This window comes from Pelmatolapia mariae, linkage group LG14 (assembly GCF_036321145.2).
Source record: "Pelmatolapia mariae isolate MD_Pm_ZW linkage group LG14, Pm_UMD_F_2, whole genome shotgun sequence".
Lineage (NCBI taxonomy): Eukaryota > Metazoa > Chordata > Actinopteri > Cichliformes > Cichlidae > Pelmatolapia > Pelmatolapia mariae.
In genome coordinates, this window is record NC_086239.1 from 15,400,624 (window position 1) to 15,426,694 (window position 26,071).

Below are 26,071 nucleotides of genomic sequence, written 5' to 3' on the forward strand. Positions count from 1 at the left end.
AAACTAACATCCCTGGAGTGTTGGTGCGGTCATTTAACGGAACTTGAGTCCTCCTCTGCGGAGCAGCAGGCAGTGCAGAGATGCTGCGCTGATGCTGCTGCGTTTCCTCATGTGAGTATCCTCCTCTCTCCAATGCGGCAATAATAAGATGTGGTCTGCTGGGGCGATAGAGCACTATAGGACATGTATTTCGGCTCAGAGGATGAAAATATCCTCGTAAACGTCTATTGTTACAACATAGAAGTGGGCCTGCGTGGAATTGTTATCTTTATTATAGCATTGAATATCCGAAATCGCAGCACCAGGCTAAGTTTGAAGTGTTTTTTTTTAACGTATTTAGTAGACAGACTGCGTGTCCTCAGACAACCCAGCACGATCTAGCTGAGAGTAGGGTTATACCTGAAGGTGCTGGGAGTCCTTGACTTTCAAGTGATGATGTCACTTTTCTACGTAAATCTGCCCTAAGGTATTGCACCATACTCTCAAATATAGAGTGGATAGGCTATATGATTCCTGCCAAAGACACCAGTATGAGAACAGCCTCTATATATTGAGAGCATACCCAGAAAGCAGGAGAGATAAAGGTGGTATATTTCACTGAGAAATATACTGAGAAATTAATTCTGTAGGATTTTAATGTGATGGCGACAGGCCTCATGTCTCTGCCAGTGTTTCTCCTCTACAAAGTTGATTTGCGCATCTTTGACTGCAGTGTGCTGGCGTCTGAGCTCTTTGGTTGAGACTCCAACTCCCAGAAGTCAGCAGGTTAAGCCGCTTAGACTGGTGAAAAGTAACGCAAAGTATATGGGAAGGAGTTCACATTTGGAAGCACACATGCCAATTCTAGCACACTTCACTTTTTTCCCACCATATTAGAAAATAGTATGTTGCGTTAGCAGCATTTTTGGTGTTTTTGCTGCTTATGTCATTACATATAGAGATGGTGCCACTTGGTTTAATTGTAGAGAAAATCAATAAATGTCTCCTAATCAAATAAAACAATGACATTGTAAAATAAATAAGTCAATAAAAAATAATTAGAAGCAGGAAGTTACATTTCCAGTTACATAAAGGAGGATTAAGTGTTCCCTTTCTTTAAATAATTGCACAACTAACTTTAAAGAGGCTTTTAAATTTTAATTTTCATACATGTAGTTTTCATATGTAGGTGATCTGTTTGTTATCCTTCATGTCACATTTTATGCTTATTTTGCATTAAATTACATTTTCCATTTTGTGCCCAACTGCTTTGACTTCAAATGTATGAAATGGTGCCCCCTAAATAATGAATTAGCCTACTGACAAGGCAACAACACAGGTTCTGATTGGCCAGCCGGAAAAATTTATAGGTGCAGATTATTTAAAGACCAACAACAGTCAATAATAGACTTACATTCACTTGTAAGAACATGGAAAGCTATATATTTTTTCATTTATTGTAAAAAGGCGGCTGTTTGATGCTAAATTTTGGCACAGTTTATATTCCACGGGAATCCTTTTCCATGTATAGATGTATCTTTCTATTAAATATTAAGTGAACGTGATTTTTTAGTATCAAATGATGAATTTTATACACACTGAAACCTTGGTAGTGCTGCAGCGGCAAGTCGCTCAGCAGGTTACTTCCGGATCACGGAAAAGAACACAGAGCGACTCTTGATTTTTTATAGTCTTTGCTGACCGCGTGACCTTAATTGATTTAAAGATTAACTGGAACCTAGTGCATATTGTTGTGCAGATTAATAATGTTGAAAGATAGTTATTAGTACAGTCAGTTAAAGAATAGAAAAATTATTACTGAGAAAAATCCTAAAGGGAGATTTATTCCGTTAATGTGCTTCTACGCATGCGCCTACAAAATTGGTCATCACACCACTGCATCACGTTACAGGAGAAACTTATAATAATGAATTCACGCTTGCAGAAGAAAATATTTAAATATATTTGAAATATCTCAGTGAATTCACACCCAGAAGAAAGACAACAGTTAATTAAAGGTTAGTTGAGACTGCTTAGTCTTCCTGACGGGCTTTAAGACGAAGCGGAAGTAACCGCCCGGGAATCCTCTCGCTTCGTGTTCCCCCGTTTTGCTCTCACGCTCAGTGTAATTCATTATTATTAGAACATCGCCTTTGAAGGAGTCGGTGTGTAGTTGGGGGATCTAACAGTGTCACTTGCTATTGTTGTTGCAATTGTTTCCAGGAATACCGAGTGCCGTGAAATGTCTCTGCTTTTCGAGAGGACCATTATCGGCGCGCGCTGGACACACACAAGTGAGTGGGGTTTGTTGGGATAACGCTCCTAAAGAGGCTCAGTGGAAAAATAACAACCGGCACCGGCGGTGTACGGCCACAACGAAAACTCTCAGACAAATCACATCAACACATAAATGCTATATATATGTGTGTAATACATCATCGAGAGGACTGGTATAAATTTACCGGACTGTCAACGGGCAGGTGATGGAAAATAACGGTTTTCTTGTTTCACGACAGCCTTTTCTCGGATGGTGTATTCCTGCGCGCAGTGGGGAAGATAGTCCAATGAACGTGTATGTGCTGGGACACAAAGCAGCAGCGACATGGCAAACTGTCCAGACCCCTGGTAAGTTTACTGTTTGCTGTCATATACTCCTGGCAACATGTAACATACTGAATATTTGCAGCTGATAGCCCTCCTATAATTCCTCGGTAGTTGAGGTGTTCAGACTTCCCAGTGAATATCTCAACTAACAGTCAAGGCAGGAATAACAACATTTTTTACAGCTTCCCTTTATGGACCAGGCATAAACGTTTCGGCAAAATGGTTCTATTGCCCGTGTGAAGGTAAATAATCACTGTAATGCTTTTTAACCATCCTCTGCTGGATCTGGTTGCCACACCCACCCAGCTACAGTGGTCCAGAGGGACTTAACCACAAAGCTCCAATGGCCTCCTGCTGAATGAGCAGAAATATATTGTTTTATTTCTGTTAACAGGCTAGCCTAAGGTTGTCTTATTCAACTGCAACAACCACATAGTTTCCAGAAATAGCAGCATGTTTCTATAAAGCACTCCAGTGCACTTTGAAGAAATGACCAGGAACAAAATGAGGAAGGGTTTTATTTGTTTTTTTTTTTTTTTTTTTTTTTTTTGGGGGGGGGGGGGGGGGCGGGGGGGGCTTATTGTCAGGAAACAGCACAGCTCTTGAAGGCTTTGAGAGATCAATGATCTTGGGTGGGACTGCAGTAAGGTTTCACTTTTAAGGATGTGATAGGATGGTCAGTTAGTTCAATTAAATTTCATTTATATAGTCCCATTTCACAACAACAGTTGCCTCAATACGCTTTAAATTGTAAGGTAAAGACCCTAGAATCTTAAAGAAAAAGCACACAACCCCCTATGAGCAAGCACTTGGTGGTAGTAGGTAGGAAAAAGTCCCTATTTTACAGGAAGAAGCCTCTATCAGAAGCAGGCTCAGCCATCTGCCTTAACCGTTTGGGGGTGAAGAGAAAGAGAAGAGAGCAGTGTTCTCAATATGATATTGTAGAACTTTACACAGACATAAAATGGCATTAATGGACAGTTGGTATATGGACCTGGTGAAGAGTCCACGTTCTCATGTTTCTTCCAAACTTAAACCTTGATCAATAGTGACCGTAAGCAAGACTCTTATTTCTTGTGATGAAATTTAACACCTTTCCTTCTTTGCTGCTGAATTGTAGTGTTGTGTCTGTTGGAAGATTATTATAAATAAGAAAAATTTGTTGCCATTGTTTGTTGTTAAAACTTGAAATGTGTGTTTGTATTTTCAAGGTTGCCATGGGTGACAGTTCGTCATGAGTGCATTGGCCTGAGGTCCTACAGGGTCTCTCCATTTACATCTGTTCAAGATGTCAAGCAGTTGCTGTACGAGGAGACAAACCTCCCAGTCAAAGAGCAACGACTGACTCACAATGGGAGAATGGTGAGAATTTATTTTTCTGTAATAGAAGAGTACAAATAAAACTGATAAGGAAAACAATAAAATTGTCATTTTAAACATCTTTGAAAATGCCACAGTATTATCACAGCAAAACAAAATGCACATGATGTGCAACGGCAAATCTTCCATCTTTTCTGGTCGCTTGTATGTTACATTAGAGCAAGACTCACAAGTCTGTTACTTTGTTTATTAGTGAGCCACTTCTTGTATTTTGGGTTTATGTAAGTACTTGAGTGCAAAGTAAATTAATGGTTTTTGTTAGTTTTTTTGTTTTGTTTTTTGACATTCTAGTAATGTCATTGCAGAAAGACACGAGGAAGAAATTTGACTTCTCTCTCTTAAAATAGATAATTACAAACAGCAGAAAGCTGCTCTATTTTAATGACCCTGTTCCATAACTGCACAACAAATGGTGTGACACTCATTTAAACTGTTAAGAGGGACAAGGCCCTCATTGTTAGAAGTGCTGTGAGTTTCCCTCGTGGTGTAATTAGTTATTTGTGTTAGTAATTATTTGAAGCCTTGGAGTGTTATCGATCTTATGACTATCTATCTATCTATCTATCTATCTATCTATCTATCTATCTATCTATCTATCTATCTATCCATCCATCCATCCATCCATCCATCCATCCATCCATCCATCCATCCATCCATCCATCCATCCATCTATCATTCTTACAGTGACAGTTATGCAGTAATCCTAAACACAGGATCTGCTCCACTGGCTGCTGCCCAGTGATCTCACTCATACTGCAGACAGCATGACTCGGCACCTCTTCATCACAGTGTACTGAATAATACTAAAGTTACTGCATTCAGAGGATTGGAATAAAAACGCTGCGTTAAACGAAAGCTTGTTTAATTTTCCAGATTTAGAAATATCACATTGTGTATTCCAAAATATTGCAGTTTTAAGATCATGATTATTAAGTTGTGTGCATATATAATTGTACAGTTATATGAATGAACGGTCTGTGATTGTATGGTAATTATTTATTTGAAACAAACCGATGTGTTACTGTTAAAAATTTGATCCGTTAATCTAATTCGTAACACATACATAATCTAAACTCATTAATAACACTGCAGATTTGTGGGCAGATAAATCTATAGTGTGACTGTGGTGTGCTAGTTTGTAATCGTTCACTCAGTGACTTACACGACTAGCAGGACTGCAGTTGGCCCCGTGTCTTGTGGCTCAGCTGATGGAAAGCACCAGATGGTGGGCAGTGCTTGGCAGCCCCCCCTCCACCCCATCCCATCTCATATGCAGAAATTAGCTGCAAGCCAATCCTACAAGCAACACCACATACACTGCAGGGCCAGTTTTAAGTAAAAGTAATACAGTCATGAATTCTGCTGCGCCTGAAGCTGCGTTACATGATGTGTTTCCTAGGAAGCAATAACAGAAAGTAACTTCGGATGTAAGTCTATATTTGATGTTACACTGATGCAATTAAATCTGCAGCAGTGTGATGGAAGGGGTGCTGTGCGCTTTAAGGCAAGCTTGGCTTGTTCTCATTGAGTCTCTAAAGCATTCTTCATTGTAAATGCCTGGCAGTGGGTGCTCTCAGATCAAATTAAACCTTCAATCCTAGCAGCCAAATATTTGATAGAGGACCCTAAAGCTATTATAAAAAAGTCTTTTAAGGCATTAGTAATGAAGACTGCCTGTGTGCAACTACATAAAAGGTGTTATTTACATTTATTGAAGGTTTTATACAGATTTATATACTCACTTTTTCCCTAATAATATTATTACATATAACCACAAGGCCTCACCTTCCTCTGTGTGTCGAGCTCTGTCACTGTATATTTGTTCTAAGAAACATATTGCTTACAATATACATCACAAAACGTCTTTATACTGTGAAATAATAATTGTACAGTGGCGTGACAATGATGAAGATGATGAGTGGGATGGCTCAGTTTGCCAGAGAGCATGTTGATGTGCAAAGACTGCTGAGTGCAGGAGGGCACAGTGTCACCTTGAAGAGCCCCACGCAGCTGAGTCAGGCGTTGCTGCATTGATTCAGAAATGCTCACCAGGAAAAGGCAGTCTGTCAACTAATGTGCAATAACCCCAACTCCGAATGATTTAACAGTAGCTGTGGTGAAAGATTGAAGACTATAAGTCTGTTGTTAAGTCTCATTAAATGATATGTCTCATTCTATTCATGCAGTTACATGTTAATTTTGTAAGGACTTTTTAAAAATACATATTTTCTTCATGTCACCTGATCACACACAGTTTTTTTTCAGTGTGGTGCATTCTTGCTGTACATTAAAACAAGCTCTCTCAATCCTGCATAGCTGGATAACAGTGTGCAAATTGGTACTTTGGTGCCCGTGGGAAGCCCAGAAGTATCTGTCATTCTGGAGGGACGAGGCCTAAAAGGAGGAGGTAACATAAAACCTGCACATGTCTGCAATCAATGAGTCAGTATTAAAGAGAATCTTACACAGTGTGTCTTTACAGGAAGGTTTGGACAGACAACACCTCCGTTAGTTGAATTTTTGAAAGATATCCTGAGGAGATATCCTGAAGGTGGACAGATTCTAAAGGTAAGAGTGCTTTTTAAAAAAAAATGTGTTTGTATAGACTACATATTAAACATAATTAGCATACAGAGGTTGTACAGAATTTATACATTTCTGATAGTATTTAAAACTCTCTTGATCTGTTTAAAGTTGTTGGCTATTTAGTTATTATTTTTAGTACACATGCACCGGATTGGCGGTATTTTATGAGTTTATATCATCAGTCTGCTATGGTAGGGATTCATCCAAGAGAAGGCTGTTTGTAGGCAAAAAAAAGAATTTTAAATGAGAAAATATGCCAAGTTTGCACAGAAAGAAACGTCATAGTTTTATTTTGGCTTTAACTTGCCGATCTCAGGTCCTTTACCATATATGGTTGTACTTTTTCCAAAGCTGAAGTCCCAAATGACGGCATCTATTTTAATAAGGTCTTAATTTTTTTGGCAAGGCCTTTTAGATAAAATTATCCACCTATAAAGCTGATATCTCAGTGTGGTTTTGTTACAATTCCCTGTCTTCATATTTGATGATCTTTCCTCTGTTTTATTTTGAAGGAGCTGATCCAAAATGCTGAGGATGCTGGAGCCACAGAGGTCAAGTTCATGTACGATGAGACAGAGTATGGAGCGGAGTCACTGTGGTCACCTGACATGGCTCAGCATCAAGGTTAGCAGTCAGTAACAAGTTAAGTCCAGCAGCATAGCCCAGTGATCAGCTCTTAAATCAGAGGGCAAACCTTCAAGCTCTCATGCTGGCAAGAATCTGTCCTGGTTAAATATCTGTTAGCAGCTATTCTGTTACTCTGACTTCTTTGGGAAGAGAGGCAACAATTTAGTCAAAGAAAATACATTATCTTTACTCACTCACTTTAGAATAATCACATTTGTTTTTTGGAGTTTTTCCCAGCATGGTCACGTTGATTCTGACTTGCAGGAACAGCACTGTACGTGTACAATGACGCGGTGTTCACTGTAGAAGACTGGAATGGGATTCAGGAGATCGCAAGGAGCAGGAAGAGAGAAGATCCTTTAAAAGTTGGACGATTTGGCATCGGCTTCAATTCTGTGTACCATATTACAGGTACAGTGTTAGTTATCTAGCGAAATGTTGAATGATGTTTTGTTTTCTCATGTGGAGTCAGTGTGTTGAACCAAGGAATATTTGCCTGTATTTTCCAGAGTCTCACCGCAACCAAATTTAGACTGAGAGGCAGTAAGTTTGGAACATAAATCACAGTGGTAACAAATCGCAGATAATTGCCTCCAGAGATCCTTCCACTGATATTAAAGGCTACAAAAACAATTTCACTAATGCATTTACTGAAATGTCCAAGCAAAGCAGAAGCCCAAATATATATCTACGTCTTCCAGTCAACATTGGGCATGAAACGTGGTGCACCCTGCCTGGTCATAGAGCAGAGTTGTTATTGTTTTGTATTTTCTGATTATTTTGTATTTTTATTTCATTTTGTCTTTTTTTTTAATCATTTAAGTTTCATTTAGTTTCCAGAGTGTGTTTCCTCGTTTTACTTTAGTTTTAGTCCTCCCACATATGGAGGGCATACCCTGGTCTAGTCTGGTTTTTATTTTTATTTCAGTTAACTACAATGGTTTTTCACATCTAGTTTTAGTTTTTAATTTAGTTTTAGTTAACGGTAATAAGCTTACTACCATTCATGGTGACATCAGCAACTACAACATGTCTTTGGACTGTGGGAGAAACCCAGAACACCTGCAAAAAACCTCCTGCACTCCACACAGAAACATCCCACCCGACCATCGGGTTCAAACTCAGAAACATTTGCCGTGAGGCGACTGTGCCACTTGCCTAATATGCTGATCTAAATGTAACCACTTACCATTGTTACATTATTGTTGTTCTTTGTATGTATGTTTCAGATGTTCCCAGTATATTCAGTGGAGACCAGATCGCCATGCTGGACCCCCATCAGACCCTGTTTGGGGTGAATGAGTCGGGCCAATGCTGGAACTTGAAGTCGGACATTAAGGAGATCACGGAACTAGCTGACCAGTTTGCTCCATACTTTGGGATGTTTGGGAGTTCCGATCAAACCATTCAGGATGGCCACTTTCCTGGAACTCTGTTTCGCTTCCCGCTTCGCATGAAACCATCTCAGCTCAGCAGCAACATTTACAACAAGGAAAAAGTTTTGGAGCTCTTTGAATCTTTCAAAGCTGACGCAGACACGGTGCTCCTCTTCCTTAAAAGTGTGCAGAAAATATCCTTGCATGTGCGCGAGTCTGATGGCACAGAGCGCATGTTGTTTCAGGTTACAGCAACGGAGAATACTGATGATAAGCTAGAAAGACCGAATGCACTGAAGATACTGGGACAGGCTACAGACAGCTATAGCAACGGCGTTCCCAGCTCTGCCATCACGTGCGTCACTTACCAGCTCAACATCGAGACTCAGGATGAAACAGCTAAAGAGACCCAGAGGATGACGTGGCTGGTGTGTAATGGAGTTGGGGGAAGAGGGATGTGTGCTGAGTTGGACTCTTTGGCAGATGATTTGAAGTTTATGCCTAGCATAGGCATTGCCCTGCCTCTTACTCTGTTTAACAGAGAGGACCAAGGTGCAACATCCGGTTTCTCAGGACGAGCTTTTTGTTTCCTTCCTCTTCCTCCCGGAGAAGAGAGTGAAACGGGCCTTCCTGTTCATGTCAGCGGCTTCTTTGGCCTCACGGACAACCGCAGGAGTATCAAGTGGCGGGAAGTGGACCAGTGGAGGGATCCAGCTGCCTTGTGGAATGAGCTTCTTATAATTACTGTCATCCCGAGGGCTTACTTCACTCTCATAATTGAGGCTATCAAAAGGGTACAGATAAAAAAGGACCAAGACTTTCCATTGTCTCCTACAGGAACCTATAGGGCCTGGCCAGACCCTAAGCGGGTCAAGTCCCGCTGGAAACCCATTCTCCAGCCACTGTTTGATGAATTGTTGAAGCACCAAGTAATCTATTCCCTCAGCGAGAGCTGGGTCAGGGTGGACCAGACTGTGTTCTCAGAGCTGGACACAGATGATGGCATTTCAGAGACTGTGATCAACTACCTCCAAAGCTCAGGAATGCAGGTGGCAAAGGTGCCTTCTGCTGTGGACTTTGTCTTGGCTGCCTACATGACTCAGTCTGGTGAAGTGAGGAAGGTGACGCCATCGTTGGTGCGGCAAGTGATCAGGAAGAGCAGACACACAGGTCCCTCACAGGAGAAGCTTCTGCTGCTGGAGTTTGCACTTGGAGATGCTAATTACAGTGACCTTATAGGACTTGAGCTCCTGCCACTCCAAGATGAGACCTTTATAACATTTTCATCCTCTGTGACCGAAAAAGATGCCATTTACATTGCTTCTGAAGAGTACCCCAGGTACAGACAGAGTGAGATGGTTTATTTTTACATATAAGCTTCTGCCAGTTTCATCATGTTTTTGTAATTCTCTTCTTAATTTGATTTCTTTTATTATTCCTGAATGGATTTTAACAGGAGAAGACAATATTTATTTTATATATTTTACCATAAACTATTCACACGTTGTTTTTTTTCATGGATAAGGAATCCATTTCTCATTTTTCTTTTCTCAAGCATTAGTTCCAAATACATTTATATAAACAGTCTGGTTCATTCTTCATGGCTTTAAGTAAGATTACTGCTCTTTGCAAGGTTTAGTGGCAAGGTAAGAAATTTCCAGATTAGGAAGGCTGATGCTGATTTATTCAGAAATATTGACAGACTAATTGCATGATTATCTAGTGAGTATTGCTGATGCCTTTGAAAAATGAGACAATAATACAATTTAAAAAAGCAAACTGAATTACATGCACAGTGCGAAATCTGCTGTCCCTCTGTGAACATGGCCTTTGATAGCTTCTTGTTTCAAAACTGTGCCTACCATTATACAAACTGCATCCAGCTGGATTTGGCTTTATGTGTAAGCTCAGAATAAAATTTGCAAAATTTATGACCTTTCTTCTTTTTTTTTTAACTTTATCCTAAGGTCATTATATCCAGGACTGGAGCATCGATTCATATTAGAGAGTATCAAGCCTTCGGTGATGGACAGTTTGAAGAAAGCTGCCAAATGCAGAGGTAATGTCACCTATTTCCTTTTAATAAATGTATATATAATCAGCTTTATTCCAGCAGTGACCAGCAGAGAGTTTAACAATGTTAAACATTTTTAACAAATTTTATTTGTAATCTTGACAATAGGAATTGAATCTAATCTGTTAGATTAAGAGTCTTTTTAGGGAAGCCTAAAAATGAATTAATTGATTCATTTTATTATATTTGATTTTCATTTAAAGTATTATGTAAATTTTTTAGTTGGCCTGTATCTCCAAAAGAAACTTTTTGCAGACCTGTGATGAACAAGTAGGTTATGTGGGTTCAGCCATGTTGTAACACTGGACTGTTGTACTCTCAGCATGCCAGCGGGGCATTAAATCTGGTACCCAGCTGATAGGCTGATAGAAAATTTAGGGGAGAGAGAGAGAAAATGGAAGAGAGAGTGAGCACGCTGATTCATGGATGAGTTGTTTTTGTGCCACGCATTCCACTCGGTCTGCAAGAGCAGATCCTGAGTGCAAGCTCTGCCATACTCATGCCATAGTCATGACTGTGGGTCACGACCCAGGCAGAGGAAAAGTGCTGAGAAAACAATTTTCTCCCCAAAGCCCAAAGTAGAAGACACAGAGAATATTCCATTTATACATAGCTGCAACAATTTGGAACTAACCGCTTATTATTTTTCTGCTAGCTAACATTTTGCTATTATTCATTTTTATTACATAAAGAATTCAATTTTAAACAGACATCTTAGCTGTACTTCCAAACCTTGGCCTTAGGGTGGGTAAGGCCTTAATGTTACTCACATATACAGAAGTTCTGAACTGGATAATTATCATTTGTTTACTTTTTAAATTCTTTTTTTTTTTTTTTTTTACCACATTATTCTTAAAGAAACAGTAAAAATCATCCCACATCTCTTAAATTTTACAGTGCAACAGTTTCTATGGGGGTGTTCAGGTAAGGCATTTCAAAGTGTGTGACCTGTTTATTATTAACCTAAACTCATATGTTGGAATGATAAGACTGGATTCAGATTGGCATGACTTTAGTATCTTACTGTAGTGATCGTATCATATGTATGTATGTGTGTTCCCCAACTCCTTGGCACTTTTGAAGTCTTATCGTCATTATCTATAAATAAGTCTTCATCAAACAGTGACATCAAACACAATGTTTATGTAGCTGGGAAAGAAGAATTAGAAGAAATATATTTATTTAATATTTTTTGGCTTAGTGTTTATGAACAACTGTTTTTGCCATCTGACTATATAAAGTGATACAAGGTAAAAATGAATAACATGATAAATTACCATACATGTCTGTGTTTTAATACATGAGCGAAGTGAACAAGTGCCACAGGCCTGGAAAAAGCATTTTTTCCTTGTTAAATTAACAGTTTGTGTGTGTGTGTGTGTGTGTGTGTGGATACACAGTAAAGTTTGTGCAAGCGTGTTTGCATGACTTACATGTCTTAAATATATTTAGATTCTGAGTATTTGAGGTGATGTGTCTGAGGAAAAAAATATACTCATCATTTAATGAGTAAAATTTGACAAGAGACTAAGAAGAAGACAAAACACTTCAAAAATTAAATGACATTGTGTGGCTGAGCTATGAATGAAAAGGTGCATTTAAAGGTGTAGCAGCTGTATCAATAACAAGAACAAACCTAACCCATTGATCGGATTTTATTTTGCATCTGTGTCTCTAATAATAACTTGTGCTAATTTCTAAATTTCACTGTTATAACAGGTAGACCCTGCACTCAGCTACAAGTGCTGAACCCTGAACGTTCAGCTCGACTCATCAAGGAGATCCTGTCAACAGCCTGGCCAACCAGAGACTTTAAAGTTCATTGGGATCCTGGAAACAGGGAGTTGAAGCATCCTACACTTTCCTGGCTAAAGATGATTTGGAAGCATCTCTATATATATTTTGCTGATGACCTAAATACATTTGAAGACATGCCTTTGATCCCACTTGTGCCACTCGAGGAAAGCACACACACAGTTGAGCTTCTTCGTTTCAAAACTCCATCACCCATAGTACTTGTGGATGAGGAAGAGGCGCCACTTTCTGAAAACGTGCTTGACATCATAGAAAAGCTTGGAGGAGTAGTGATAAAAAAGCTGGATCCCTGTTTGCAGCATCCTCTGCTAAAAAATTACATTCACCCATGCTCTCCTGGTATGCTTCTGCAAATTATGAATAGAACATCAACCCAACGATTATCAAGCCAAGTCTCTTCTTTCTCAGTGGAAGAGAAAATTGCACTCAGAAATTTTCTTGCAGGGCTGTCTGACATTACAGAGAAGGAGAAGCATATCCTACTTGACCTTTCCATCTTTGAGAAACTGGGTACATGCTCTAAAGGTACCTCAGCATTCACATCACTGAGAGGGGCCAGAGCTTTACACCACAGAGCCAAGCACCCACCAGATGTGAAATTATCTGAAAATCTTGTTTCTTGCTCTGATGAGGAATCAATCCGCCTCATCAAAATGCTAAATGTTGAACAAGTGAAAACAACAGAATGTTTCAAAATGATTATTCAGGATATTGAGAGAGGTTACTACACAACAGATGAGACAACTGAAATCATGCTCTGGGCTCTTAAACATCTGGCTTTTCTAAAGAATGAAAACTCAGCCGTGATTGGATGGCTTTCTGCTCTTAAATTCATTCAGCTGCCTTGTGGAAAGTCAGTCAAAGCAACAGATCTTTTTGATCCTGAGCTAGAGATCCTGCAACATCTATTCTTCATGGAGGAAAAAACCAGGTTTCCCACAAGTACATTCACGTCATCTCCAGATATTCTTCATTCACTCAGACAACTGGGACTAAGAAATGAAGTACAGCTCAGTGAAAAAGATGTACTTCGAGTGGCAAAGAAGATAGAGGAGTTGCAAAGCAGTGAGGAACCTAAATGGGACTTGATAATTAAAAAGGCAAAAACACTGCTGCAAATACTTAACAAACAGACCAAGCTTGTAAAATCAGCTGATGCTCAGACAGCTTTGCTTAAACTAAAATGGGCACCGGTCTGTAAAGACAGACCCTTAACTTACCCTAAATCTCTTGCTTGGGTTGGAGATACTCTCCATATCTGCTCTTTGTCTGAAATGTGTGAAATATCCCATGCAGTGCTTGTGGGATCTTCAGTACCACTGGTTGAACACACATCTGCAGGTATGAAGAAGGCACTGAAACTGACTATAGAGCCACAAGTGGATCAAGTATTACAACACTTGAAAGCAGTGAATGACTGGCATAAATCTCAGGCATTCACCACAGAGGATTGGTATCAGTTCCAGCAGATCTTGTTTGAGATTTATGGCTTCATGCAGGCTCATCTTGAGGATGCAAGAGAAGCAATGAAATCACTGCCTTTTGATTGGGTGTGGACAGGGAAGACGTTCTCGTCACCTGGCCAGACAGTTTTAAAAGCCCTCCCTGATCTAGACTTGCAGCCTTACCTCTACTCTCTGCCCAAGACAATTAGGAAGTTTCACAAGCTTTTTAAGTTCTGTGGTTCAGTTGAAGAGGTTGTCCCAGACCATGTGTTCAAAGTCATTGCTCTCATTCGACAGAGATGTGAAGGAGAGATGACCAAGGAAGAAAGCAAACGTGATATTCTTCTTTTAATCAACATCCTGAGATGGCTGTACAACAATCAGATACCTGTAGACACTAACATGCATGTGCCCATTCTTTGTTACAAGGACCCAAGCAGGTTAGCGATGAAGCCCATCCATGAATGTACCTACTGTGATATCAAAGTTGATGATTTGAACGACTTACTCGAAGACGCTTCAGAACCAATTATATTGGTCCATGATGACATTCCTATGAAAACAGCAGAGTGGCTGAAGGTCCCATGTTTGAGCACACGCTTGATAAACCCAGAGAATCTTGGCTTTGAACAGTCTGGCCAACAAGAACCTCTAACAGTGAGAATAAAAAATATCTTGGAGGAATATCCATCTGTAGCAGACATTTTCAAAGAGCTTCTTCAAAATGCTGATGATGCAAGTGCAACAGAGTGCAGTTTTCTCATTGACATGAGAAAAAACACTGACATTCGGGAGAATCTACTTGACCCTGGCATGATTGTTTGCCACGGGCCTGCTTTGTGGTCTTTCAATAATGCCGTATTTTCAGACACAGACTTTCTGAACATCACAAGATTAGGTGGATCAGTGAAAAGGTGTGAAGCAGACAAAGTTGGCAAGTTTGGCTTGGGTTTTAACTCTGTTTATCACGTTACAGATATCCCCATCATAATGAGCAGAGAGTTCATGATTATGTTTGATCCAAACATTAATCACATCAGCAAGCACATCAGAGACAGGTCTAATCCAGGGATCAAAATCAACTGGAACAAACAACAGAGGAGGCTGAGAAAGTTTCCCAATCAGTTCAAACCTTTCATTAATGTCTTCAACTGCCAGCTTCCTTTAGCTCAGGACTCGCCATACAAATACAATGGTACACTGTTCAGACTTCCATTCAGAACAGAGCAGGAAGCGTCAGTAAGTGAAATCAGCAGTCTGTACTACAATACCACAGATATCTACTCTCTCGTTGATGAGTTCAGCATATGTGGCCACAGATTCATTCTGTTCACTCAACATGTTGGAAGCATGGTCTTGAAATACCTGAAATATGAGGAACCAAATCCAGCAGGAGCGCAAGATGTCGTGGTAATCAACAAAAGTGTGTGGTCATCCAAAGCCTCATATGGACCTCTAAGTATCCTAAAATCTGCAGCAAAGGTTATGAAGAAAGTAGCAAGCACCAGCAAGGTACCTTCTGATGTTCCCAAGTCTGGATGCATCATACGTGTTATGGTGGAGGAGTTTCACAACGTGTTCAAGCGCATTGTTGATCTCCACTCCCCACTGTTCCGAGGTTCAGAGGAAGATCCTAACCAGTACTTTGAGATGGCTGCTAAAGGTGTTCAGACAAGAAGACTCACAGATGAAATGCCCCAGAAGGCAGTTGAGGTCACAAACTGGCTCATTTGCTCATGCATGGATGCAAATGAGGCACTCAAATTTTCCCTTAGTGATAGTGGAAAAAGATTAGGACTAGTGCCTTGTGGAGGGGTGGCCGTTCTTCTCTCAGAGGAGGAGAATAGAAAATGGACAGTGAAGACAAATGCAACACCAATCGGAGAGGTGTTTTGTTACTTACCTTTAAGAATCAAAACAGGCCTACCAGTCCAAATTAATGGCTGCTTTGCTGTGACATCAAACCGTAAAGAGATTTGGAAGACAGACACCAAAGGACAGTGGAATTCTGTATTTATGAGACATGTCATTGTCCAGGCCTATTTAGCAGCTCTCACCATGCTACGGTCAATGGCCGAAAGTGGAGAACTACTGAAGTATAACTACTATGCAGCTTGGCCAGATCCAAGTCAGGTACATGATGACTTCAGACTGATCAGCCAGGGTGTCTACCAAGAAATAGCCAAAGGAGGTGACAGTGAGCATGCAAGAATTTTCTCAGATGGCAAAACGTGGGTGTCAATCAAATGTGTCAGATTCCTTGATGATGCCTTACTCTGCAGGTCAGACATAGGACCCGCTGCTTTCAAAATCTTCTTGAAATACCTCAAAAAGAGTGGCTCACAAAACCTCTGTGCTGTTGAGCTGCCTGACTGGGTGAAGGAAGGATTTGATGATGCTGGGTGTAAAGGAAAGCTGATGGAAAACACCCTGACAGAGAAGCAGTTCTTTTCAGATGTCTTTTTCCCACACATCCAGGAAATTGACAAAGAGCTTAGGGACCCTCTAATGCATTATGTTTTGAATGAGAAACTAGAGGATTTTGCATCAATCCTCAGGGTTACGCCTTGTATCCCATGCTCTGGCCCCAACAAGGAACTGGTTTTACCTTCTAAACTTATTCACCCAGAGGGAAGAGTTGCTAAACTCTACAACGCTGATGATGGAAGATTTCCTGAAGGAACTTCTACAGACTATGTAAACCCTGTATGTTTAGTAAAGCTAGTGCAGTTAGGCATGGTAAAAGACGATCTGTCATGGGAGGACCTGATTGAACGTGCTCATTCTGTCATGGATCTTAATGAAAGTGATCATACAGCTGCATGCTTCCGTAGTAGTATACTACTCAATCTCATTGACGAAAAGCTGAAGATGAGAGATGAAGGAACAGCTGAGCATTTGGAGAAACTGCAGGACATCAGGTTTCTTCCATTCCTGACAAGGCCTGCAGGATTCTCTCTCCCGTGGCATGGGAACAACTTTTCCCCAACAACAGTGTTCTCTGCTAGAGAGCTCTTCACAACTGAACATCAGGACACAGTGTGTCTGATGAAGCCAATCCTGAACGAGAATTCCCCATCCTTTAAAGGTTGTGGTGCAATCTCGCTGGCTGTGAAAGACTGTCTTGGTCTAATAAGGAAACCCTCAGTTGGACTGGTCATCAGTCAGCTAAAGAAGCTCTCTCAGGCTTTTGATGGTGTAACTCTGTATCAGGAAAACATAACAAATGCCTGTTACAAATATCTTCATGAGGAGATGCTACAGGACGAAAGTGCAAAAGATCAGATAACTGAGGAACTGAAATCCTTCAGCTCCATCCTGGTAGAGAACACATATGTCAGTCCTTCCAAAGTTGCTTTCCACCTAAATTTTGATGCAGCTCCACATCTTTACCAGCTCCCCAACAAGTACAGAAACAGTTGCCGTGAACTTTTTGAAAGTGTTGGGGTACAACCTAGCTTCACAGTGGAAGATTTCTCAGCAGTTCTGGAAACTATGAAGCAAGAATGTGGACGAAAAGCACTCAGTGAGGAAAACTTCCAGTTATGTCGCAGAATTATTAGTGAAGGAATATGGAGCCTAATACGAGACAAGAACCAAGAATACTGTCAAGTGAATTATGGTGAGATTCTGTTACCCGACTCGAATCTAATGCTGCAGCCATCAAAATCTCTGTGCTACAATGACTGCCCCTGGATCAAAGTCAGAGACTCTACGGTGAAATACTGTCACGGGGATATTCCAAGAGAGGTTGCTGTAAAATTAGGAGCAGTCCCAAAACGTCATAAAGCATTGGAGAGATATGCCTCAAATGTCTGCTTTACCACACTTGGGAGTGAGTTTGGACAAAAAGAAAAGCTCACAAGCAGAATTAAAAGCATTCTCAATGCTTACCCATCAGAAAAAGAAATGCTGAAAGAGCTGCTTCAAAATGCAGATGATGCCAAAGCAACAGAGATTTACTTTGTTTTTGATCCAAGAACGCACCCCACAGATAGAATATTTGATGATAAATGGATCCCGATGCAAGGCCCAGCGCTCTGTGTATTTAACAATCAACCATTCACAGAAGATGATATCAGAGGTATACAGAATCTTGGGAGAGGAACAAAAGAGGCCAATCCAGGAAAAACTGGTCAATATGGCATAGGATTCAATTCAGTCTATCACATAACTGACTGTCCATCCTTCATCTCTAACAATGACATTCTTTGTATCTTTGATCCACATGCACGGTATGCACCTGGGGCCACATCTGTGAGTCCAGGAAGAATGTTTCGAGACTTGGACTCTGACTTCAGGTCTCAGTTTTCAGATGTTCTTAATCTTTACTTGGGAGCTCACTTTAAGTTGGAACGCAGCACGATGTTCAGATTCCCCATCCGCTCTACAGACATGGCAAAGACATCAGAGATCAGTTCTGTCGCTGCGTCTGACAGGATGGTACAAAACCTTCTGGATAAGCTTAAAACTGATGGTGCAGAGCTTTTGATGTTTCTTAACCACATGGAGAAAATATCAATCTGTACTATTGATCATTCATCTGGTGAACTAAAAGTGCTCTACTCTGTGACAGCCAAAATAACAGATGGTGACCGATTGAAACGCAAACAATTTCATGCCTCTGTCATTGACAGTGTGACCAAAAAGAAGGCACTTACTGCTATCCCAGTCCAGCAGATAACCTACACAATGGACATAGAGGATACTGAGGGAAATCTGACTACATGGATGATCTGCAACAGATCTGGCTTCCCTAACATTGAAAATGTCTCTAAAAGTGTGATCTCAGCTCACAAAAATGAAGACATCACCCTGTTTCCACGTGGAGGGGTAGCTGCATGTGTAAGTCACAACTACAAAAAACCCCACAGAGCTTTCTGCTTTCTTCCTCTTTCACTCGAGACAGGGTTACCCTTTCATGTCAATGGACATTTTGCCCTAGATTCTGCTAGAAGAAACCTGTGGAGAGATGACAATGGAGTTGGGGTGAGGAGTGACTGGAATAACAATCTGATGACATCACTGATAGCACCCGCCTGTGTGGAACTGCTGATTCAGCTCAAGCGTCGATACTTCCCAGGTCCAGATCCCACCATGACTATAGTCCAAGGAACACCACTTCATGTTGTTAAAGATACACTGCGGAAATATCTGTTCTTCTTCCCAGCCAACAGACTTGATATACAGCCAGACTGGTACTGCCTGGTTAAAGCAGTATACAGCTGTATCCATGCTGACCTGAAACGTCTCCTTCCTGTTGTCAGAGCAGCACAGATGGACAACTCTGAGATGCACTCTGTCATTTATATTTCATGGGTGAATACATCTACAACAAACAAGGGAAGAGCCTTTTTTGATAACCTGCTACAAGATGAACTTCAGCATTTGAAAAACACAGAGTACAACCTAACTTCAAGGAAGTCTGTGGCTGAAAATGTCTACAGGCTGAAAACCTTGCTTCTTGATATTGGTTTCAACCTGATTCACAGCTGCGATGAGACTGCAAATCTCTACTTCTGTTTGGAAGATGCAGGGATTCCAGTACGTTATGTTACACCAAGTGATGTCCGTAACTTTCTTTACACTTTCTCATCACCGGATACATCATGCCATGTTGGAAAACTCCCCTGTCGTCTCCAGCAGTCAAACTATAAGCTAGTTCATAACTTGAAGCTTCTAGTGGACTACTGTTTTAAAGATATAGAGGAAAATGAAGTCAAAGTCGAGGGCTTGCCTCTGTCGGTAACAATGGACAACATGCTTCAGGTGTTTGATTCAAAGAGACCAAAGTTCCTGACAGCACACCATGAACTGATATCATCTAGGAAAGACATGTTCATGAACACATTGTACATTAAGTACAGCAACATCCTGTTGAATGCAGGAGTTGCAAAAAGCTTTGACATCAGCAGCTTTGGGGACCTACTTGGGTCTGTTCTTCCAAGAGAGTATCGATCAAAGATTCCTGTGAAATGGAGAGATACCTTTGCAAGTGAATCCTGGCTAAAGAATGTGTGGAACTTCATCAGTGAGAACATCGCTGTTAAGGAGAATCAGGCGGAGATGAAACCTAGCTTCGACACAGTGCTTGAAATTCTGAAAGATTGGGCTTTGCTGCCTGGAATCAAATTCATGGCCAGAGAAAAGCTTGTTGTTCCAGAGTATGATGTGCTTCTACCTCTGAGCTTGATGAGCATTGCCATATTTCCACAGGGCCAAAATGACAAAGTCTTTCATACCCTAATGAAAGCAGGGTGTATTCAACTTGCAGTTAACAAAATCTGTGTCAAAGAGAGTCAGCTCGTGCCTTTTCTGACACAGTACACTGCAAACATTGAAAATCCATCAAGTGTTCTGAAAGCTGTAGAGTACATGATTCAGACATCTGCATTCAAATCGGGAAACCTGAATGACAAGGACTTTGAGGCTTTTTTGTTATATTTCAACTGCAACTTGGCTAGCCTCACACAAGAAGATGCACAGAGCCTAAAACTCCTCCCGTGCTTTAAATCAGTAAGCGGAAAATATATCAGCATTGCTAACTACGGGGCAAACTATGTTCTTGCCAAAAGTCTCCCTTCTGCGGACATAGACAAATGGGCAAACACGAACTCCTTTGCATTTCTTGCAGATTGTCCGCAGCTCAAAGAGTTGTATACCCTCCTTGGCTGCATGCCAATAGATGACTTAGAAATCTACCTCCATCATCTTCTGCCAAAGTTTGAGAGTCTTTCCTATGATGCCAAAGTTGAACACATTGTCTATCTGAAGGAGAGGCTTTTGGCAATGGAAGAACCATGTGAGATGAAAGATCAGCTCTATGAGAAACTGAAGGAACTGTCGTTCATCTATGACTACTCAAACAGAATCAGGCCAACTAAGTTCTTCTATGATAAAACAGTTAAAGTGTTTGAAGTTATGCTACCTACAAAGTCATTCATACCTGCTGAGTTTTTTAAAAAAGTAGAGCAAGTGTCAAAACCCAAGAATGGGACATTGTTGCTCACCTCATGGATAAATTTTCTGAGAAACATTGGTCTCAAGCATGAAGTATCACAGCAGCAAATTCTTCAGTTTGCAAAAGAGATCAGCATCAAAGCGCAAACAGAGAGCTGGACCAAGGAAAAAGTGCAAACCATTGTCGATGTTCTTTTGAACCATATTTTCAGTGAGAGGGCGGACCTTTTTCAGGGTACTTTTCTCAAAGAGCTCTCAATGATACCTTTTCTGTGCCCTGAGAGAGCACCCAAAGAACTCATCAAACTTCATTCTCAGTACCAAGAGATGAGTGGCACACTTCCTCTCATACGTTTCAGTGGGTCCCAAGTGAATCCAAAGTTCAAGCAAACAGATATTATTCATTTGCTTTGGACATCATGTCCAATACTACCGGAGAAAGCTACACCTTTAAGCATAAGGGACCAAGAGGGTAGCACTTTCACTGGGCAGGAACAACTTGACCAAGTGTTAAACATGCTAGGTGTCAACTTGGACCCACCTCTGGAGAAAGTCATAAGTAACTGTAAGAATATCTGCAGTATATCCAATCCTGATGATGAAATGGTGAAAACCAGGAACAAAGTTCTAAGATCCACATATGAGTTCCTCAATGCAGATAAAAGAGATTTCCGTTACCAGCTCCGTGGAGTAGCCTTTGTCATGGTAGAAGATGGCTGGAAACTGCTAAAACCTGAAGAAGTGGTCATCAATTTGGACAATGAATCTGACTTCAAACCCTACTTGTACAAACTACCTCTAGAACTCGGTACCTTTCATCAACTGTTCAAAGAGCTTGGCACAGAGGATGTTGTGTCAACCAGACAATATGTCGAAGTGCTGTGGAGAATTTACAGAAATTCAGAGGGAAAGCAGCTTGACCCAAATGAAATGAGAACTGTGAAAAGGGTTGTTTCGGGATTGTTCAAGTCTCTTCATAATGAACCAAAGGACATTCGCAAAGACCTTGAAGATCTAAGAGATTTGATATTTTACCTGCCAAGCCATGATGGTAGATTAGCCAAATCTAATGTGTTGGTGTTTGATGACGCGCCACACTACAAGAGCAGAATTCAGGGTAATGTTGGAGTCCAGATGCTTGTGGATCTGAGCCAGTGTTATCTAGGCAAAGATCACGCCTACCACACAAAACTAATCATGCTACTTCCACAGAAGCTAAGGCCTAGACTGCTGAGTAGCATTCTTGAAGAGCAACTTGATGAGGACTCTCCAAAAATGTGCCAGTTCGGTGCCCTTTGCTCGCTACAAGGTCGCCTTCAGCTGTTGCTCTCATCAGAACAGTTCATCACGGGACTGATCAGAATAATGAAACATGAGAACGATAATGCATACCTTGTGAATGAAGACAAAGCCATACGTCTCTGCAAAGCGCTTTGTGAAGGACTCAAAGTGTCCTGTTTTGAGAAACTCCAGACAACTTTAAGAGTGAAAGGATGTAGCCCCATCCCGCACAGTCGCAGCGAAACGCTAGCATTCCTCAAGAGATATGGGACAGCTGTGATTCACCTCTACATCCAACATTCAGACAGCAAAGACATTAACTTTCTTTTGGCTCTTGCTATGACACTGAAGTCTGCTACAGACAATTTGATTTCAGACACGTCGTACCTGATTGCCATGTTGGGCTGTAATGACATCTATAGAATCACAGAGAAGCTGGACAACCTTGGTGTTAAATATGATTCAACAGAGCCTTCACAGCTTGAGTTACCCCTCCCTGGAACCCCAATTCCAGCAGAGATACATCACACACTGCTCATGGATCCAATGAATGTATTCTATCCAGGGGAATATGTGGGTTATCTTGTAGACTCTGAGGGGGGAGACATATATGGCTCATATCAGCCCACCTATACATACGCCATCATTGTACAAGAAGTCGAAAGAGAAGAGGAAGAAAACACAAGTTTCCTTGGGAAATGCTTCCAGATCGACATTGGTTATAGTGAGTACAAAATAGTTAGTTCCCTCGACTTATACAAGTTCTCCAGACAAGATGAAAGCACTCAAGTTCGAGACACATCTACACCATCAACACCTACGAGCCCAGACAGTCGTTCCTCTGGTCTACGAATGGTCCCCCCTCCATTTCCTGGCAAAGAAAACTTGCGACCCCCTCCACATAAACAGTCTCCAAAAAAGATCAAACTTAAGGCATTGCCTGAGATTCTTAAAGAAGTGACCTTAGTAGTTGAACAAGCCTGGAAGCTTCCTGAGACGGAGAGAAAAAAGATTATCCGAAGACTGTATCTCAAATGGCATCCAGACAAAAATGCAGAAAATCTGGACATTGCCACAGAAGTCTTCAAACACCTACAGAATGAGATAAACAGGATGGAGAAGCAGTCTTTGGCTGATCAGCAAAATACAGACAGGGCTTCCAGGAGAGCCTACTCTGCATCATCAACCCGCTTCCAGTCAGAGAAATTCTCATTTCAAAGGTTTTATTCATCGTGGAACCAGGAAGCAACCAGTCACAAATCAGAAAGGCAACAGTTCAGGGAACATTATCCAAGTTATGCAAGTTCATCACACTCACATCGTTTCTTTGTTCCCCCAACCTTTAAGACAGTTGGAAACCCTGTGGAGGCCCGCAGGTGGCTGAGACAAGCCAGAGCAAACTACTCTGCTGCTCGCAATGACCTTCATAAGAATGCTAACGAGTGGGTTTGTTTCAAGTGCTACTTGGCCACAAAGCTTGCATTGATAGCTGCTGATTATGCTGTCAGAGGAAAGTCAGACAAAGATGTAAAGCCTACTGCGCTGGCTCAAAAAGTAGAGGAGTACAACTCCCAGCTCAAAGGCCTTGCCAGTGACGTTCAGATCCTGGAAGGATACGGTGTGGACAGCCTGAGAACTCGCTACCCTGATCTCCTGCCATTCCCGCAGATTCCCAATGACAGATACACATCTGAGGTTGCAATGAGAGTGATGGAATGTACCGCACGGATAATCATAAAGCTTGAAACCTTTGTGCAGCAAAAAATATGATACTGCTGTTGATGAAGACGAGTATGCATAGATCTCTGTGGAATCGAGGAAATGTGTTATTGTGTGCAATACAGACCATGTATCAAGAATCCCCCTGGCAGCTTATGGTACATATGCAGTTCACACCTGTGATGGCGGTGCTGTGGCTCATGCACAGTAAATACATGTATGGCTTCCATAACCTGTTAGGCTGCATTCATAGAAATTTGCTGTAATATGTAAAAAAAACCATAAACCATAATGTAATATGTAAAAAAGCCATTTGTGCATATGCTGTACATACAGATGCCTCAGCAATACATTTTGTTTACCAAAGTCCCCACATTGACTATCTTTGCTCTAAGTTAGAAAAAATGCTGCTTTTTTTTACTTTATCTTTTATAAAAATAAATGAATATATTTTCTTGCTACGGAAAACCCGTTGGGTGTACTTAAAGGCTGTGCATATTATGAAAAAGGTCAAATCTGTCAAGTAATGCAGTTACTGTCATGCAACATCTCCTATTTGCAAAAGCTCAGCAAGTCAAGGAAATACAATCATGTTTGTACATTTTTTTTTGTACTTTTATGCTTGATTTCGTATCATTTTGTTTTAAGTTGTACATTCTCTGTAACATAGCCAGGCACTTGTTTATGGACAGAGCACTTTTTGAAACTCGTGTACTTGCACTTGTGTAGCATTAGTCAGCCCAGAAACTTGGGACAATCCAGCTGTGAACAGAAACATGTTCTGTTACTTTTAACTCACTTGTATGTTTTGTGTCAGTCACTATGAAGTACCTGTACTCAAAGCTGGAGTGCAAGTGTCTTGCTTTGATCTGTGAAGTTTTAGAAAAGGCGATTAGTCAAGTATTCTTGGAGGTTTTTTTGGTTTTGTTTTTTACCTGTTTGTTAATACTCAGCAGGATTTGTGATAAAGAGCCATATTCTGTAATCTGGGCACAACCCAACATGTTAACCTTTGCCAGCATTAACCCATGTTCATACTTTTTATTTTTGTCAGTTGAATCTTTTGGTTTAAGGAACATATATAAGCACCAGACTGTGGTGCTCTTGTGTTTTTACTGATTTAGCAGCTTGGTTTTACCTCTGATTTGAGGGACGATACACACACTGATCACACATTGTAAACAGAAACAATAACTTATACCTCAAGCTTGAGGTCACTCAGTCAAGACTGTCCCCTGAATAAACTTTGGAGTTCTTTCTGTAGATCATGAAGATGTACACTGGCCATAGAAAGCCCTAATAAATTCACCCCCCAAATACTCTGTGTCAGTTATTGTTTGGAGATTATTTTAAAATAAGGTGTATTTTGAATAGAGGAGTGTCACTTTAATTTTGCATTGACAGAAACTGATATTTTAAAATGAAATATTGATATTGTATCAGTAATGTATATTGTTTTACAGTGAGGTATGAGTTTTAATTACTTTGTTAAAAAAACAAGATGCAAAGTTATAGATGAATTGGACTGAATCACTGCAATCCTGTGAAAAAGAACTCTGTGCCATCCTGAGATAAACTATGCAAACCCCACTGCATATATCATATACACTGTGGGGTTATCAGTCTCTCACATCGTTGGGCAAATGTTGGTTTTGGAAAGATGTAGTGCAGTGTATTATAACTAGAGCTAAATAGCTTCTCTTTGGTCATTTTTCCAGATGTCTTGTGATTTGTTCAGATGCAATTTAACAAACCAAAGCATGGTACGTCTTGGAGATACGATTCTTGCTTCCGGTAACCCTTCTAAAAAAAGCCATACTTGTCCAGCTAACTGAGGTCTGTAGTCTGAGATGTAGTGCTTGGTTTTTTGCAGTTTCTCTGAGCATTGCATGGGCTGACCTCTGGGTGAACTTCTTGAGACATCAACTGTTAACTGTCTTGAATGTCTTCCACTTTTAAAGAATCTCTCACTGTAGAATGACGGACTTCATATTGTTTGGAAATTACCTTATACCCATTGGCACACTGATGGGCAGCAAAATTTGCTTTTCTAAAAAAAAAGCTGGTGTCTTTCCTCACAATCATGTTAACACACACCCGAATGCTCCAGACTAGCAAACAGCCAAAATGTCTGCTATTATAAAGGTGCTTACACTTGTTCATGATCAATTAATGAAGTGCATTTATAGCAACACTGGCCACTACTTAACTTTTCCATTCCCATG

General features: G+C 40.7%; 1 protein-coding gene across 2 annotated transcripts; it reads left to right on the forward strand.

The window, feature by feature from the left end:
• Positions 1–25,155, forward strand: sacs (sacsin molecular chaperone). 2 transcript variants are annotated; one of them, XM_063492337.1, is made up of 12 exons: positions 1–111; positions 2,203–2,273; positions 2,496–2,604; positions 3,795–3,945; positions 6,280–6,370; positions 6,446–6,531; positions 7,062–7,173; positions 7,441–7,587; positions 8,406–9,891; positions 10,520–10,611; positions 11,524–11,550; positions 12,346–25,155. In XM_063492337.1, the coding sequence occupies exons 3-12, from the start codon at positions 2,582–2,584 to the stop codon at positions 23,895–23,897; spliced, it is 13,767 nt and encodes a 4,588-aa protein (XP_063348407.1). In that variant the 5' UTR covers positions 1–111; positions 2,203–2,273; positions 2,496–2,581; the 3' UTR covers positions 23,898–25,155. The 2 variants fall into 2 exon arrangements, with proteins under 2 accessions (XP_063348407.1, XP_063348409.1); XM_063492339.1 differs by lacking the exons at positions 1–111; positions 11,524–11,550 and having other exon boundaries at positions 2,138–2,273.
• The last annotated feature ends 916 nt before the right edge of the window (positions 25,156–26,071 follow it).

Excerpts from the sequence above, each read along its gene's own strand:
- sacs (XM_063492337.1), top strand. The coding sequence starts at position 2,582 with ATGGCAAACTGTCCAGACCCCTG. Across the intron at positions 7,174-7,440 it reads TGACATGGCTCAGCATCAAG|GAACAGCACTGTACGTGTAC; the intron begins GTTAGCAGTCAG and ends TCTGACTTGCAG. Across the intron at positions 10,612-11,523 it reads GAAAGCTGCCAAATGCAGAG|TGCAACAGTTTCTATGGGGG; the intron begins GTAATGTCACCT and ends TAAATTTTACAG.